We start from the raw sequence: 15,998 nt of genomic DNA, 5'->3' as shown, positions 1-15,998 counted from the left end.
AGAATATTTCCCCCCACCCTGTCAACTGTCGACAATATGTGACGAGAGATGGCAGCGTCAATGGCAGCGTCAACATCAACAGTACCTCAGACCCAGAATCACAAAATGGCTTCATGGCATTTGCTTGTATTGGCTCTTATTTACTCCTATATCTGTAACACTGTAAATAAGTCAAAAGAACCACGTCCATCTTACGTTAAAGTAAAGATTATCCTTTAAGCTTCACACATTCCTATGTGTATGACTTTATTTTCTTAACTTTGGTATTGAGGTTTGGTCTTGTAAAAAATATTTATGTTGCTTGTACAGTAGCAATACTCCCAAAGGACATACTGGTAGCTAGTGGTTTAGCCCCCCACCCCAACCCTCGATAACAGGGTTCTGAACATAGACATAGAATTCAATCTAATTCTATGGTTCCAAACAGCGAGCAGCAGACTGATGCACAGAAGTGATGTGAATAATAGACTACCAACCTCCCTCCCCTTTATCTAAGGCTGTATCAAGTGACACCATATTCCCCATATAGTGCACTACTTTCAACAAACATGTAGTGCAGTGCACTACCTTTAAACCTCCACTATGGAATAGGGTGCCATTTGAGACTTGCCCCTTAGTCTTTAGTGTGGGCTGTAGTTATGACAACACGTCCAAGACACAACACAGCTTTTTTAATCAATCAACCAATCGAAAAACGCTGAGATCCGAGAAGTACCCTTCCCTCTCTTCCTCTTCCTCTCTCCTTCCCTCAATCACTCCTCACACATAGACTCCCCCAGGTCCACAGCTCCCCCTCTGGTCAGCCGCCGCATCTTGCTGAAGTCGTGGTCCGTGCGGAGGTAGGAGAGAGAGGGGCCTCCCTCGCTGTGGCTGGCCAGGTCCTTAGGCTGTGCCTGGGTGGGAAGGGTCCTCATCTCCCCCCCGGACCTCCAGTAGAGGGTGTAGTCCTGGGGCTCGGAGACGGCGAAGGTGGAGGCACAGAGCTGGGCCAGGGCCTCGCTGCTCTCACCGGCTCTCCACTGCAGCGTCCGCACAGCACTGCGCTCGCCGTCCTGGAACAGTACCCGAACGCACCTCTGCACACACACACACACACACACACACAGAAAGACACACAGGCAGAAACACACACACACGTACACACAGGCAGAAACACACACACGTAGAAGCAGACACACACATACATACGAGCCCAGCCCCCCCCCCCCCCACACACACACACACACAAAATAAGTTAGAAGATGTATCGTCTTATTAACTCACATAAGCAGCCTTTATAACACAGCCCTCCGAGACCATACAAAGCTCAGAGAGGTTCAAAATAACAGATCATTTTCCATTAATTTGAACCAAGCTAACAAATTCAACACTCAACACAGTACATAATACACACAGGCTCAATAGGCTACTGTTCATTAACACAGCTTTACATACTGTAGGCTATATACACCATAAATTCTCATTCCTCAAAATAAATCTATACCAACCACTCTCAAATAGCCTACAGTGCATACAGTCTTCACTGTTTATTCAACAGTATTCATAGACATGTATAGTCTTCATATTCTAACAAATTCTCTACTTTTATATCTTTACGTTAAAACACACCCACTTTAAAACGCACACACTGTAAACATACATTTAACCAGCTCCATTAAGTCATACAGTCCCTTCATCTTGACAAAAATAATCCATACACTTACACATAACTACACGAATGTACAATAATATACATCTCCACTAAATGTGAACACAGCGTACCATAATACACATAACACTGTCTGAATGTTCAGTATTGTTCAAATGTATTACATAATTGGAGAACCACCTACAGTACCAGCGCCATATAGCACACACACACACACACACACACACACACATGATACAGCCCCAGCAAAAAAGTTTCCCATTACCCACTATTATAACCACGTCATTAAACAACATTAAAAAGCAGCAACTTACAGAGTCACTGAGCTCCTCGCTGTCCGTGTGCATATTGTGTTTGCTCTCTTCAGTGGGTTGCTGCTGCTCAGTAAATTTCATGTTATCTGACCGCCCACTTCTTCATAGCACTTAGCTAGCTCACTGATCTCCCTCAGTGCCAGTACTGCAAATCTGTTGGCGGGTGTGCGTGTGTGTTATAGCTATTTGAATAGAGTGAGCAGCCCAAGTGACTGAATAGCTAACCACAGTATTTGTACCATTTCATATGGTGAATGGTGGTCATCATTTGTGGACGCTTCAAATACTAGGAGAATGGTGTGTCTGTGTGTGTGTTAGAACTAGCAGCTATTTGAAGGGAGTGAGTATACTACACGTCACTAATCAGCTATCCACTGTACTATGTTAACTGGTGAATGGAGGTCAGAATTTGGGGAATAACAAGCACGAGGAGGGTGCGCCTGTCTGGAGTGCTAGATGGGCGGGGTTTGTTATTTTGGGACTATTCCATTGTTTCCATTGCACCAGGCATCACAATCCAGCACAGCTAAAGTATTTGAAGGAAAATTAATGCTATTTGAACCCAGGTCTGGGTGACCAGAGGGAGAGCGGACATGCTCCTAGTATTCACATCTGTGCATTGAAAAACGTCTTGGTGTCACAGGAGGTCTACTTTCTCTTTGTCTGATAAACTGGACAAGGTTAATCAAAGTGCCCCTTTCTCCCCGTATGCCATCCACAGCCTTGGATGGCATATGGGAGGTGCGTAGGTTGAGATCTGTAATCATACAGATCTCATCCTCAGGATCCAAATCCAGTTGCTTCCCCACCTCCTCCAGTAACTTTGCCTGGTAGCCCATCAATACAGAGGGGTACTCTGATTGATAGGGTTGAGGTTTTGTACGTTTATGGAAAATACAGGCAGAAAAGTGCTCTGTCTTTACAAAGAGGGAAGTACTAGTATAGTGCCAGTAGCACGCCATGTGGGGTGGAGGTAATCAGCCAGTGACGGCTCCACCATGGGAGTGTTGCAAAATCCGGATTCCTCCATATTGTGCATGCTAGGGGAGTCCCTAGCCAGGATCTTGCTGTTAAGGGGCTCGTCCCATAAGCTCCTAGCCTCCCTGAGGCAAACTGGGACCGCAGGAAGCAGTTGCTTAACGGGGGACATGCAGGATGGGAGTCTTTCCCCATCATACAGGTCCTTTCTGGAGTCCTGGCCCCCTAAGGGTGCCGGACACTCGATGCCAAGTCTGGCCGTGGCTCACTTGCAACTGCTGAGGAGCCTAAACTCCAAGTGAGGGAGATTTGCGGCTCTTCCGTCCTGGGGGCAGGGAGACCTAGGGACTTGAGAGGGGAACAACAACGGTGTCTTCAACCTCAATCTCAGTCTCAAAGTTGAGGACACGCAAAATATTTATCCCCGTTGTCATCCCCTAGCTCGCTTTCCCGACACGATATCGTCAGACAGTGAGGGGCTCGCCCCAGCTTACCTCGGTTGTGGGGGGGTTGAGCCTCAACCTTGGTTGGTGGCTGCGAGGTGAGGCAGGGGGTAGAGCTAGTGTAGCATTTTAGCCTCCTCCTGATACCCACAGCAATTTCAGCAATTTACAATGACAACAGGACTTGGGGTTGTTGAATGCTTCCTGAGCATGCTCCCTTTCGAGGAAATTGATACATAGAAGGTGAAAATAATTTTCTGCAATCATGGAGCCGCAAGCGCAAGAACACGGGGGTTTGAGTGCTTGGCTCAGCTAGCCTTGGGGTGGGGCAGCAGTAGCCATTGTATAGAACAGGGATAGCTGATGACAAGACACCTTTTGTAAAAACAACAAATCAAATCAAATTTATTTGTCACATACACATGGTTAGCAGATGTTAATGCGAGTGTAGCGTAATGCTTGTGCTTCTAGTTCCGACAATGCAGTAATAACCAACGAGTAATCTAACCTAACAATTCCAAAACTACTACCTTACACACACAAGTGTAAAGGGATAAAGAAAATGTACATAAAGATATATGAATGAGTGATGGTACCGAACGGCATAGGCAAGATGCAGTAGATGGTATCGAGTACAGTATATACATATGAGATGAGTAATGTAGGGTATGTAAACAAAGTGGCATAGTTTAAAGTGGCTAGTGATACATGTATTACATAAAGATGCAGTAGATGATATAGATTACAGTATATACGTATACATATGAGATGAATAATGTAGGGTATGTAAACATTATATTAAGTAGCATTGTTTAAAATGGCTAGTGATATATTTTACATCAGTTTCCATCAATTCCCATTATTAAAGTGGCTGGAGTTGAGTCAGTGTGTTGGCAGCAGCCACTCAATGTTAGTGGTGGCTGTTTAACAGTCTGATGGCCTTGAGATAAAGCTGTTTTTCAGTTTCTCGGTCCCTGCTTTGATGCACCTGTACTGACCTCGCCTTCTGAATGATAGCGGGGTGAACAGGCAGTGGCTCGGGTGGTTGTTGTCCTTGATGATCTTTATGGCCTTCCTGTGACATCGGGTGGTGTAGGTGTCCTGGAGGGCAGGTAGTTTGCCCCCGGTGATGCGTTGTGCAGACCTCACTACCCTCTGGAGAGCCTTACGGTTGTGGGCGGAGCAGTTGCCGTACCAGGCGGTGATACAGCCCGACAGGATGCTCTCGATTGTGCATCTGTAGAAGTTTGTGAGTGCTTTTGGTGACAAGCCGAATTTCTTCAGTCTCCTGAGGTTGAAGAGGCGCTGCTGCACCTTCTTCACGACGCTGTCTGTGTGGGTGGACCAATTCAGTTTGTCCGTGATGTGTAAGCCGAGGAACTTAAAACTCACTACCCTCTCCACTACTGTCCCATCGATGTGGATAGGGGGGTGCTCCCTCTGCTGTTTCCTGAAGTCCACAATCATCTCCTTTGTTTTGTTGACGCTGAGTGTCAGGTTATTTTCCTGACACCACACTCCGAGGGCCCTCACCTCCTCCCTGTAGGCCGTCTCGTCGTTTTTGGTAATCAAGCCTACCACTGTAGTGTCGTCCGCAAACTTGATTGAGTTGGAGGCGTGTATGGCCACGCAGTCATGGGTGAACAGGGAGTACAGGAGAGGGCTCAGAACGCACCCGTGTGGGGCCCCAGTGTTGAGGATCAGCGGGGTGGAGATGTTGTTACCTACCCTCACCACCTGGGGGCGGCCCGTCAGGAAGTCCAGTACCCAGTTGCACAGTGCGGGGTCGAGACCCAGGGTCTTGAGTTTGATGACGAGTTTGGAGGGTACTATGGTGTTAAATGCTGAGCTGTAGTCGATGAACAGCATTCTCACATTGGTATTCCTCTTGTCCAGATGGGTTAGGGCAGTGTGCAGTGTGGTTGAGATTGCATTGTCTGTGGACCTATTTGGGCGGTATGCAAATTGAAGTGGGTCTAGGGTGTCATATTAAGCCCTGGGCTTTTGATAGGCATAAGCTAGCTAGTAGAAGCTAGCTTATGTCATGCAGTCTCTCTCTCCTCCTGGGATTGAAGGTATTACCGGCATATCACACAAGGGGGCACTAAAAACACAAGAAAAGCCCATTGGTTCTCTATTATCAGAATGCTAACAAAATTAGCACAAACTAATAGCGAAATAACTAAATGCCAACAAGCGACAACAAACGCGATAACGATAACGAACACTAATTGCAACGACAAGTAAATCCAACTCATAAAGTTATGCAAGCATAGCTTAGTAGCTACCAAATGTGATTTTCAGTGAGTGGACACTTACAAGCGAAAGTTGAATGAGTGAAATTGTGCAAATGAACAAAGTTGTGATGATTGCTTTTCTGAAGGAAGCAGCTTGTGTACACGGAGCAGATGTGAGAAGAAAGGAGGAGAAAAAACGCTAACAGGAAGCACAGGGGAAAATGGCAACTGTACAGATAACTCATCCAGAAATCTGTGACTTCTGGCAGAAATATATGATAAAATATCTGATGGCAAACATTTCGTAGTGAATTCTATAGAACGCTCTAGATATAGAACACTATGTGCTCATCGGCTCCCTCTTTCTCCCGTTGTGCTGTTTACAAACAAACAAGTGACAGCTCAACTGGACTTAAATGCAGGGAAACTTAAATCTGTTTTACTTAATTTCTACCTGCATGTTAAATGAGGAACAAGAGGTGGAAAAACTCTAGACCACCTTTACCACACACACAGAGACACGTGCCCTCCATTTGGCAACTCTGACCATAATTCTATCCCCCGGATTCCTGCTTACAAGCAAAAATTAAAGCAGGAAGCACCAGTAACTAGGTCAATAAAAAAGTGGTCAGATGAAGCACATGCTAAGCTACAGGACTGTTTTGCTAGCATAGACTGGAATATATTTCCCGGGATTCTTCCGATGGCATTGAGGAGTACACCACATCAGTCACTGGCTTCATCAATAAGTGCATCGATGACGTCATCCTCATAGTGACTGTACGTACATACCCCAACCAGAAGCCATGGATTACAGCAAAATCCGCACTGAGCTAAAGGGTAGAGCTGCCACTTTCAAGGAGCGGGACTCTAACCTGGAAGCTTATAAGAAATCCCTCTATGCCCTCGGACGAACCATCAAACAGGCAAAGAGTCTCAATACAGGACACTCGTCAGGCGTGGCAGGGCTTGCAAACTATAACAGACTACAAAGGGAAGCACATCCGAGAGCTGCCCAGTGACACGAGCCTACCAAACAAGCTAAATTACTTCTATGCTCGCTTCGAGGCAAGTAACACTGAAACATGCATGAGAGCACCAGCTGTTCCGGACGACTGTGTGATCACGCTCTCCGCAGCCGATGTGAGTAAGACCTTTAGACAGGTCAACATTCACAAGGCAGGGCAAGACGGATTACCAGGACGTGTACTCCGAGCATGCCCTGATCAACCGGCAAGTGTCTTCATTGACATTTTCAACCTCTCCCTGTCTGAATCTGTAATATCAACATGTCTCAAGCAGACCACCATAGTCTCTGTGCCCAAGAACACTAAGGTAACCTGCCTAAATGACTACCGACCGTAGCACTCACGTCTCTAGCCATGAAGTGCTTTGAAAGGCTGAAACCCTAGGCCCACTCCAATTTGCACACTGCCCCAACAGATCCACAGATGATGCAGTAAGCACTCCAACCTGCCCTTTCACACCTGGACAAAAGGAACACCTATGTGAGAATGCTATTCATTGACTACAGCTCAGCGTTTAACACCATAGTTCCCTCAAAGCATCACAACTAAGCTAAGGCCCCAGGGACTAAACACCTCCCTCTGCAACTTGATCCTGGACTTCCTGACGGGCCGCCCCCAGGTGGTAAGGGTTGGTTAACAACACATTTCCCAAGCTGAACCTCAACACGGGGACCCCTCATGGGTGCATGCCCAGTCCCCCCTTGTACTCTGTTCACTCATGACTGCACGGCCAGGCACGACTCCAACACCATCATTAAGTTTGCCGATGACACAACAGTGGTAGGCCTGATCACCGACAATGATTAGACAGCCTGTAGGGGGACGTCAGAGACGTGACCGTGTATTGCAAGCACAACAACCTCTCCCTCAACACGATCAGGACTAAGGAGATGATTGTGGACCACAGGAAAAGGAGGACCGAGCATGCCACCATTCTCATCGACGGGGCTGTAGTGGAGCAAGTTGAAAGCTTCAAGTTCCTTGGCGTCCAAATCACCAACAAACTAACATGGTCCAAGCACACCAAGACAATTGTGAAGAGGGCACGAGAAAACCTACTCCCTCTCAGGAGACTGAAAAGATTTGGTGTGGGTCCTTAGATCCTCAAAAGGTTCTACAGCTGCACCATCGACAGCATCCTGACGGGTTGCATCACTGCCTGGTATGGCAACTGCTTGGCCTCCGACTGCAAGGTACTACAGAGGGTAGTCCGTACGGCCCAGTACATCACTGTGGCCAAGCTTCCTGCCATCCAGGACCTTTATACCAGGCGGTGTCAGAGGAAGGTCCTAAAAGTTGTCAAAGACCCCAGCCACCCTAGACATAGACTGTTCTCTCTGCTACCGCACGGCAAGCTGTCTAGGTCCAAGAGGCTTCTAAACAGCACTGCCAAGCCATAAGACTCCCGAACATCTAATCAAATGGCTACCCAGACTATTTGCATTGCCTCCTCCCCCTCTTTTACACTGCTGCTACTCTCTGTTATTATCTATGAATAGTCACTTTAATAACTATACCTACATGTACATATTACCTCAATTACCTTGAATAACCGGTGCCCCCGCACATTGATTATGTACCGGTAACCCCTGTATATAGCCGCACTATTGTTATTTTACTGCTGCTCTTTAATTCTAACTTTTTTAGGCGTTTTTCTTAAAACTGCATTGTTGGTTAAGGGCTTGTAAGTAAGCATTTCACTGTAAGGTCTACTACACCTGTTATATTCGGCGCATGTGACAAATACAATTTGATTTGTTCTGGGGAACTACGGTAAGCTTCATAATGTGAAATAATGTGAGAGATGAAATGAAGAACGCAATCTGCATTATCTCCTAATGTATTGCACAAGTTGACTGCAAGTATAAACTTAAAATTAGCTGCAAATATTCACATATTTAAAAAATGTAAAAAAAATCATTTAGACGGTTTTGAAAAACTATCTTGTGGCTTTTTCCAAATACCCCTGTATACGGTATATACGGTATACCACCCAAGCCTAGAGGCAATAATGCGTTAGCTAGCTAGCAGCTACCTCATGACTAAGGCACGCTGTAGCTAGTACAGTGCTAACCGGAGGGAACCACGTGGTGGCAGTTCGACTTCGGGTAGGTATTCTCCCACGACCGTAGAGCCATGAGGCTAACCAGTCGGTCTAGTTAACACAAACAAGTAAACCAAGGTTAAACTAGACGACAGAAGGGAGCTAGCAATATTACCGTGTTGCAGGTAGTGATGCTGGTATGGTTAGCTTGCTTTCCGGCGAGCTAACCAGGTTAGCTTAAGCCTTGTGGAGTGAGCTAGCCCTTTGTTAGTGTGGTTAGCTAGCTAGCCAGGTTAGCTAATGTCTGCGGCGTAGCTAGCTGTGTAACGTTAGCTACCACTGGAGACTGAGGAGTAGAAAATGTATTCTACTTGAAGCAAAACCTTCCTTATGGTCAGTACTCAACACTATCAATGGAAGCTGATTGTCCTATGTTCGGCAGCATTAACCTTGCGATTCACCTGAGAACAGTTCAGTAGGGAGACAGGGATCTAGTCGTGCTGAGGATAGTGGTCTCTTCCGCAAGGAAGAGAGGCGAGAATGACTAGCGGGCAGACATCCAGGAGATGTGATCCACTGAGACAATCCCATTGTGAGATATCGAAACAAGTATTTGAAATATAACTGTACATTTCTTTGTGACAACTGCTGATGTGAAAAGGGATTTATAAAATAACATTGATTGATTGAAATAGTGTCTTACCTGGTTCTGTTGTCTCTCCTGGTGGCTCTTGGCTTCCAGGCTGCGTCTGCGGCCCCACTCCCTCAGCCCATCCTGGGCCTCACGAGTCAGACCTCCTGGGGGGACTTGGTCCCCCTCCGCCTCCGGGCTCTGGATCAGACACAGGCTGGCATAGACGCTGGTCAGGTAGTACCCACCTAGGAGACGGAGTGGGGGCACAGAGCACAGCGAAATGTCAATACAGTGACTTTGAATGCCATCTAAATATCCATTCACCCACATATGTCTTCATTATCCCCCATGTTATTATTTTAAAGGTGGAGGGGTATATGAGAGAAAGGGTTGTAGTGGGTGAGGTCCATAGTGGTACCCTCTCCTTTGGGGTAGAAGTAAGGTATGTGGCAACACTTTATTTTAATGGTCTGTAAAAAAACATTTATTAATCATAACTCCCACATTTATAAACCATTTACTAATTACAGTAAAGCATTTTTACAGTCCCTAATCTAAAGTGAGTCCTATTTAACCTTAACCCTTACCTAACCTTAAACGTAAATGGTGTGCAATCTTTTTTATCAATGCCTCATGAATGGTTCATAATGAAGCGTTAAAATAAAGTGTAACCAGGTGTGTATTGTGGGGTGTAGTGTATAAAAGAGTGGAGTAGGTGTGAAGTTACAGATATAGGTGGATTAAAGGTGGACAGGGTGTAGGCTATAAAGGGTGTACTTGGGGTGTAGTGCGTACCCTCCCCAGTGAGCCAGGAGGGCTCCAGCAGCTCCATCATGTACTCCACCTCCAGTAGGATCTGAGGTGTGTTACACATCACTATCACATAGGACAGCGCCGGCAGGAAGTCCGTCGAGCTCACTTCCTGTCCTGGGAGCATGAATAGGATGGCAAGACAGCTTTAACAGTTAATTGATTGATTATGACAGTGGATAACAGCTTCTAGTTTATAACAGCCACATCAATTGTGCTATTAAAATGTTTACATTTATAATAGATAATGACTCGCTTTAGCTACTTTATATTAAATTAAATCAAGCAAAGTGAAGGCCCACTCACCACCGTCGTGGAGGGCCCCCATGGCTTTCTGGACCGCCTTGCACATCTGCAGAAGCAGCAGCATCTTGTCTATGGGCGAGTGTGTGCGCTGCATGAGAGCCAGCTTCTGCCTCACCCTCTCCACGCCACGGGTGTCGGGCACGCCCACAAGCACCCCAAGGTGCTCCATCGCCCCCTCTTGGCAGTCCAGGAGACTGCAGGCCAGGCGCTGGGTGGAGCCATCCTGTCTGTGGAGGGAGAGGAGGGCCTGGCCAAGCAGCACTCTCAGAGGCTTCAACACACAGCCAAACATGGCCTTCTCCAGGGCTAAGTCTGCATGGGGGAAAACACACACATACGTCGGTAGGCACGCACACACAGACGCATGCATGAGCATGCACAAACACAAACAAACGCAAGTGCACATAGACACACACTAGCAGTTAAAGATTGAGGAAACACATTGTATAAAGTTACACTTTATTTCTGAGCACAAACTCTTTTCTCAAACATCTCAAAGTACCAGTTATATATACACATACCCCTACACACACCAACCACTTTACAGAGGAAATTATTCTTCATTACTGAGGGACTGGGGGAAGTGGCGGTATACAGGCTTGCCTGACCAGGCTGACATTGTCCAACACACATAAAGCTAACCTCAGGTCTACATCAATACCAAGCCCCCATCTTCCCTCGATCTCTTCCTCTTTTCCTCTGTCTCCCTCCCTTTCTCTCTTTCTACCTTTCTGTTCCTCTCCCTCTCGCTCCCTCCCGAGCCACTGAGAATCGTGCTGCTCTTCAAGTGCGCGTGGGACTGTGATATCTTTTTATGATAAACGATGAGCGAGGAAAAAAATGCAAATGCCTCCACCAACGCAATGTATGTGTGTGTGTGTGTGTGTCTGCGCAAATCGAAGCAACGGTGAACTAAAATCAGCAGAGTCTGCTCCACTCTTTCCAAAAGCCTCAACACTCACTGCTCAACCAGGCAACAGTGTATCACACACATACACCAACCATAGTCCCCCCCCCCCCCCCTTGAAATCTCAATGAACGTATGCCCTATATCTCCTATCCAGCAACGTACTTTTTGGCTGGCTCAATGTGATAGATGGGTTTCTCTGGCGTGGCTAGCAAAGCTTTTAAAATCCTAGTGACAATATGAACTCCACTGGATGAAGAGCTACCCCTACGCACTAGCATTGTGGTGATAATACCGTTTCACTCAAATCCTCTGTGGACAGTCTACTCCCCGTCTCATCTAAAGCTAGCCTGTTGTTTCCACAGACAGAATTATCTCTCTGCCACCGTCTCCTCTGTGTAATGGTGGGTTTACTGTGCATTATTATGTATCCTGTAAATCCAATGGACAGTAGTATCTCATTGACATGCTGCTCACATCTAATTACATTTGTGTTCTTGTCTATCATGTGACACCTCTGTGCCGCTCTCAATCTCATGATTGCCAAAGTAGTGGTTGGAACTTGAGACAACTAAAGTTGAAAAAGCTACCTTTCTCATTGTCAGGCACCAGGGTCTCTAGGGGGGGTGACAGCTCTCCGCTGTCCAGCAGGAAGCAATTGGCCTGGGACAGGAAGCGCCGCAGTCCCTGGAGCACCCCCACGGAGGTCGTCGATGAGAAAGACGATGATGAGGATGCAGCCTGCGCCAGGACCTCTCTCAGCTCCTCTCTCTGTCTCTGGATGAACTCCTGGACCAGGGAACCAAACGCAGACCTCCAGAGAGAGAGAGAGTTTATACCAAAAACATTATGATGCATTTACACAAGGGTACACAATTAAACAGCAGACCATTTGAATGCTCAAAGGCGCTAATATGGCGTCCAGACAATGTAAAAGTTGGCCAAAGTCCCTCTCTATGTTTACATATGGCTCTGCCAACCTCCGATCCCTGGACAGCTCCTCCACCAGCCTGGCAAGCCTCTTCTCTGGAGCGAAGAAACACACAAACGCCGCACTCATCCTGTGGAGGCCTCCGTGGCCCCCCCGTGAGCGCACCATGGGCGGGCGGTGCTGGGGGTTGTGGTTTGGTTGTTTAAAGAACTGGTCCTCTGGTTCTGGTTCCTCTTCCTCCAGGCTGCTGAATGAGCTGCTGCTGTCCAGTTCGGCCAGAGAGGGGGCCGGGCGGCCCTCCAAGGCTAGGCACGCCACCTCGATGCTAGGCTCCTCTGGAGCAGGAAGGTCCTCCTCTACCTCCACCACCTGTTCTGTTGGAGCCTGGGGAGAGATGGCGTCAAGGTCATATCTTCATTCGATGCATCAATTTGTCAGTGTGACGAGTGTGTGAAGAGTGTGTGAGTTTGCGTCAATAAAGGAGAAAAAGAGAGTGACACGAAAGAAAAGAGATAAAGGAAGACAGAGGAATATGGAAAGAGAAGAGACAGAGAGAGAGACATATCTCATAAAGTTACCTTTACCGGTGGCGGTACATTTATTGGCACGAGATCCTCATCCTCTGCCGACGTTGGGGACAGTGCAGGGGTCCTTCTCAGGACGCCAGCCCCAGGATGGATCTTCCTGTGTGGGTTGGGACTGGGCTGGAGGGGGGTGGGCTGGAGCCTCTCCTGGTCCTGGGGTTCTTCTTGGACTGAGGAAGGGAACGACCCAGCCCCCCCACCACCAGACAGAGTCATGGAGCTCTCGGTGGAGACACGGACCCTCATACTGCGTTTGAAGCGGTGGCGTTTGTGTGACGCCACCTGGGTTGGCTGCTGTTGCTGCTGCTGCTGGGGGGGGGGGGGGGGTAGGGGGGAGGAGGAGGATTGAAGTTAGACATAACCATTGATTCAGGATCATATCTTTTTTCACTCTCCTAATGGTTATGGTTAGGATTGGTGGTAGGGGTAAACTGATCCTAGATCTGTGGTTAAAGGTAGACTTTGCAAGTTGACACCATCCTAAACAATGGGATGGCTGACTTGCCACTTACAGCCATTTTGTTGTCTATGAGTTTGAACTTCAAGCTGGAAGAAGGCAAGTAAACTGATTCAGGGTCAGAAATAATTTTCACCCCCCCAATGGTTATGGTTTGGAATTACCTCCACCTGTAGGAAGAGTGGGTTGATGAAGCAGAGAGACTCCTGTCTTCCGCAGGACAGCAGGTAACACAGGTCCTGGGACAGACCTGCCTTGACCTGGGTGGCACTGATGGGTGGAGCCTTGGTGGTGCTGGGTGGGGCCTTAATGATGGTGGGTGGAGCCTGCCGGTCCCCTGGTCCATTCTGGGTGTCAGACAGGGGACACCAGAACTCTGTTGGGATGTGGGGAAAACAAGAAGTAGCAAGACAATGCAGTCTGGTTCAGATTCTGGTACTGAACGTTTCCATAGTTTAGTGTTCAGAGGATATGTCAGTGATTAACGCCATAAAGAGATTGATATTGAAGTGCTTTGAAGACCATATCCTACTGTGATGGACATAAAGACCCAGTCCAGAAAACAAGCCCTAGACACTTGTGTAGATCTGAATGAATTGGATAGGTATACGTTTCATCCACAGTCTCAATGTAATGCTAAGCTATAGATCTGTTGAATGGAGCCCTACCTAATCCCATATGAGAGATGGCCTCCAGCTTTCTGTGGGAAGAGGCCTGAGCAATGGCTTCTGGGAGCTCCAAAGGGAAAGGCAGCACATCTCTGGAGACAACACACACACATAGTTATTTCAGATCAAATGATATGGTGGTTCCCAAGACATAGTGGGCTGGAACATGTGGGTGCCCTGTTTTGTAATGGGAGTGCCATTACAGAGTATTTTTAGTCAGTCGACAAAACAGACCAAAGCAGTGGCAGTGTTATTGACAGGTACATGGGTGCAAAGGTAGTGCTAATCACCTGCTGATGCAGTAGAAGGCCACCAATCGGCAGAGGTCTGGGAAGCTGAGGGCGGAGCTCTCCAGGGCGAAGGCTGGTGATAGGACAGAGAGTTTAAAACGAATCACAGCCTTGTAACATTTGGCAGCATTCTTCATTGTTCATGTGTTTCATTGTTAGTTTAGGAGGAGTGTTTCTTAACTCCAGTCCTCGAGTACCCTCAACAGTACACATGTTTACTGTAGCCCCAGACAAGCACACCTGATTCAACTAATCATCAAGCCCTTGATGAGTTGAATCAGGAGCGTTTGTCCTGGGCTAAAATCAAAACGTGTGCTGTTGGAAGTACTTCAGGACCGGAGTTTAGTGTGTGTGTTGACTTTGATGTGCATATGGTACTCACTTGAGTCCTCCTCACATATGAGACACTCCTTGATGGAGGACGCTGCCCTGTCAGCTGTCACTCGGACACACAACATCTTCCTCTGGCTGGAGCTGCATTTACGCACCAGGAACGTCTACAGGAGCCATCCATAAACATTGGCAAAGAGAACAATAATTATGTACCTAATCAAAAATGCCTTTATTTGTATGGCACGTTCAATGGAAACAAAGATTTTAAAACTCACAATGCGTTTCGGCTGCATGGCGTTACATTTTGTTCCCATTGAACATGCCATACAAATAAAGGCATTTTAATTAATTACATGAAGAGTGCCTTGGACCTCCTTTCTTTTTGATGACCAATTTATGCTTTTTTTTACCAATGAGAACCTTCTGTTTCCAAAGACCTACTACTGTGTACATTAGAAGCGCTTCCCTTCCTCCGTTTTTACTACACATAATGACGTACTGTTGTAAATGTTCGATAAGTGCTGTCAATAGTAAGTAAGTAACAGTAAGTCATGGCTGAAGTTGGATTGTAAGTTCCTGAGTATCTTGTATACTACTCCATTGGAAAGCTGTACTAAACTGAACAGATGCGGTTCACCTGAGAGTGAGGGATAGTTCATAAATTGATGGAATGATCTGATTGGCTCTCCTCACCCCGACAGGTTCTCTGAGCAAGATGTAGAGGGCGGAGTCAGCGTTGATTGACAGCTGCAGCCAGATAGGGTGTGTGTGGAGGAGGCGGTCCAACACACTGAAACTCCTCTGGGTGCCCAGGTCCCCCTGCATCTAAATAGAACACAGGAAGGGTTTTATGTATCTCTCTTGTTTTCCCCTCTCTCTCTCAAAACTGCAGGGTGGATGTCACAGTGGTGACATTGTGTGGGCTGCCGAAGAGCATTGCGAGCGTAGCAGCAGATGGTTGCCTTGGTTACCGAGGCCTACACATCCTACCAGGCATTCCCGCTCAGTAACAGCACCCCTCTCTTCCAACACGCGGACACACACACACACACACACACACACACACACACACACACACACACACACACACACGCACAAGCGCACACAAACACACAAAACACCAACAAAACAAACCCCTCCAGGAGTGCATGGAAGCTACTGACAAGGTGAAGAGTCTTTGGTATATTTCTAGAAAGTACCGTGACTTTCCACTGTTGCAAGTGTATTTATACCCTTTGTTTTATTGGCAATTCCTCTCTACTGGTAAACACAACATCCTCATCCCTCGCATCCTAGAGAAAGGTTTTGTTATTGTTTTCTTTTATGACTCGATGATGATAACATTAGTCATTATAGGAGTCAGCCACGTAGGAGAAATCACTTAGA

General features: G+C 47.0%; 1 protein-coding gene across 1 annotated transcript; it reads right to left on the bottom strand.

Annotated features, from left to right (window-relative positions):
- Positions 1-74: 74 nt before the first annotated feature.
- On the bottom strand, positions 75-15,437 carry LOC139379400 (ras and Rab interactor 2-like). The gene is made up of 12 exons (XM_071122206.1): positions 15,306-15,437; positions 14,662-14,776; positions 14,280-14,352; positions 13,990-14,081; positions 13,486-13,697; positions 12,859-13,173; positions 12,330-12,664; positions 11,940-12,163; positions 10,443-10,754; positions 10,122-10,253; positions 9,396-9,571; positions 75-1,076 (listed from the first exon to the last, which is right to left on the bottom strand). The coding sequence occupies exons 1-12, from the start codon at positions 15,435-15,437 to the stop codon at positions 753-755; spliced, it is 2,442 nt and encodes an 813-aa protein (XP_070978307.1). The 3' UTR covers positions 75-752.
- Positions 15,438-15,998: the final 561 nt, after the last annotated feature.

This window comes from Oncorhynchus clarkii, chromosome 21, assembly GCF_045791955.1.
Source record: "Oncorhynchus clarkii lewisi isolate Uvic-CL-2024 chromosome 21, UVic_Ocla_1.0, whole genome shotgun sequence".
In the NCBI taxonomy this organism is placed as follows: Eukaryota; Metazoa; Chordata; class Actinopteri; order Salmoniformes; family Salmonidae; genus Oncorhynchus; species Oncorhynchus clarkii.
The sequence above is the reverse complement of the archived record's forward strand: the minus strand, read 5'-3'. Positions and strand labels throughout refer to the sequence as shown.

What these genes read in the sequence shown, in the direction of transcription:
- LOC139379400 (XM_071122206.1), bottom strand. Translation starts at nt 15,437, where the DNA reads ATGCAGGGGGACCTGGGCACCCAGAGGAGTTTCAGTGTGTTGGACCGC. An exon ending in GAGCTGTCCAGGGATCGGAG is followed by an intron (nt 12,164 to 12,329) that starts GTTGGCAGAGCC and finishes CTCTCTCTGGAG; the next exon opens with GTCTGCGTTTGGTTCCCTGG. An exon ending in GGTGCCTGACAATGAGAAAG is followed by an intron (nt 10,755 to 11,939) that starts GTAGCTTTTTCA and finishes TCCCCCATGCAG; the next exon opens with ACTTAGCCCTGGAGAAGGCC.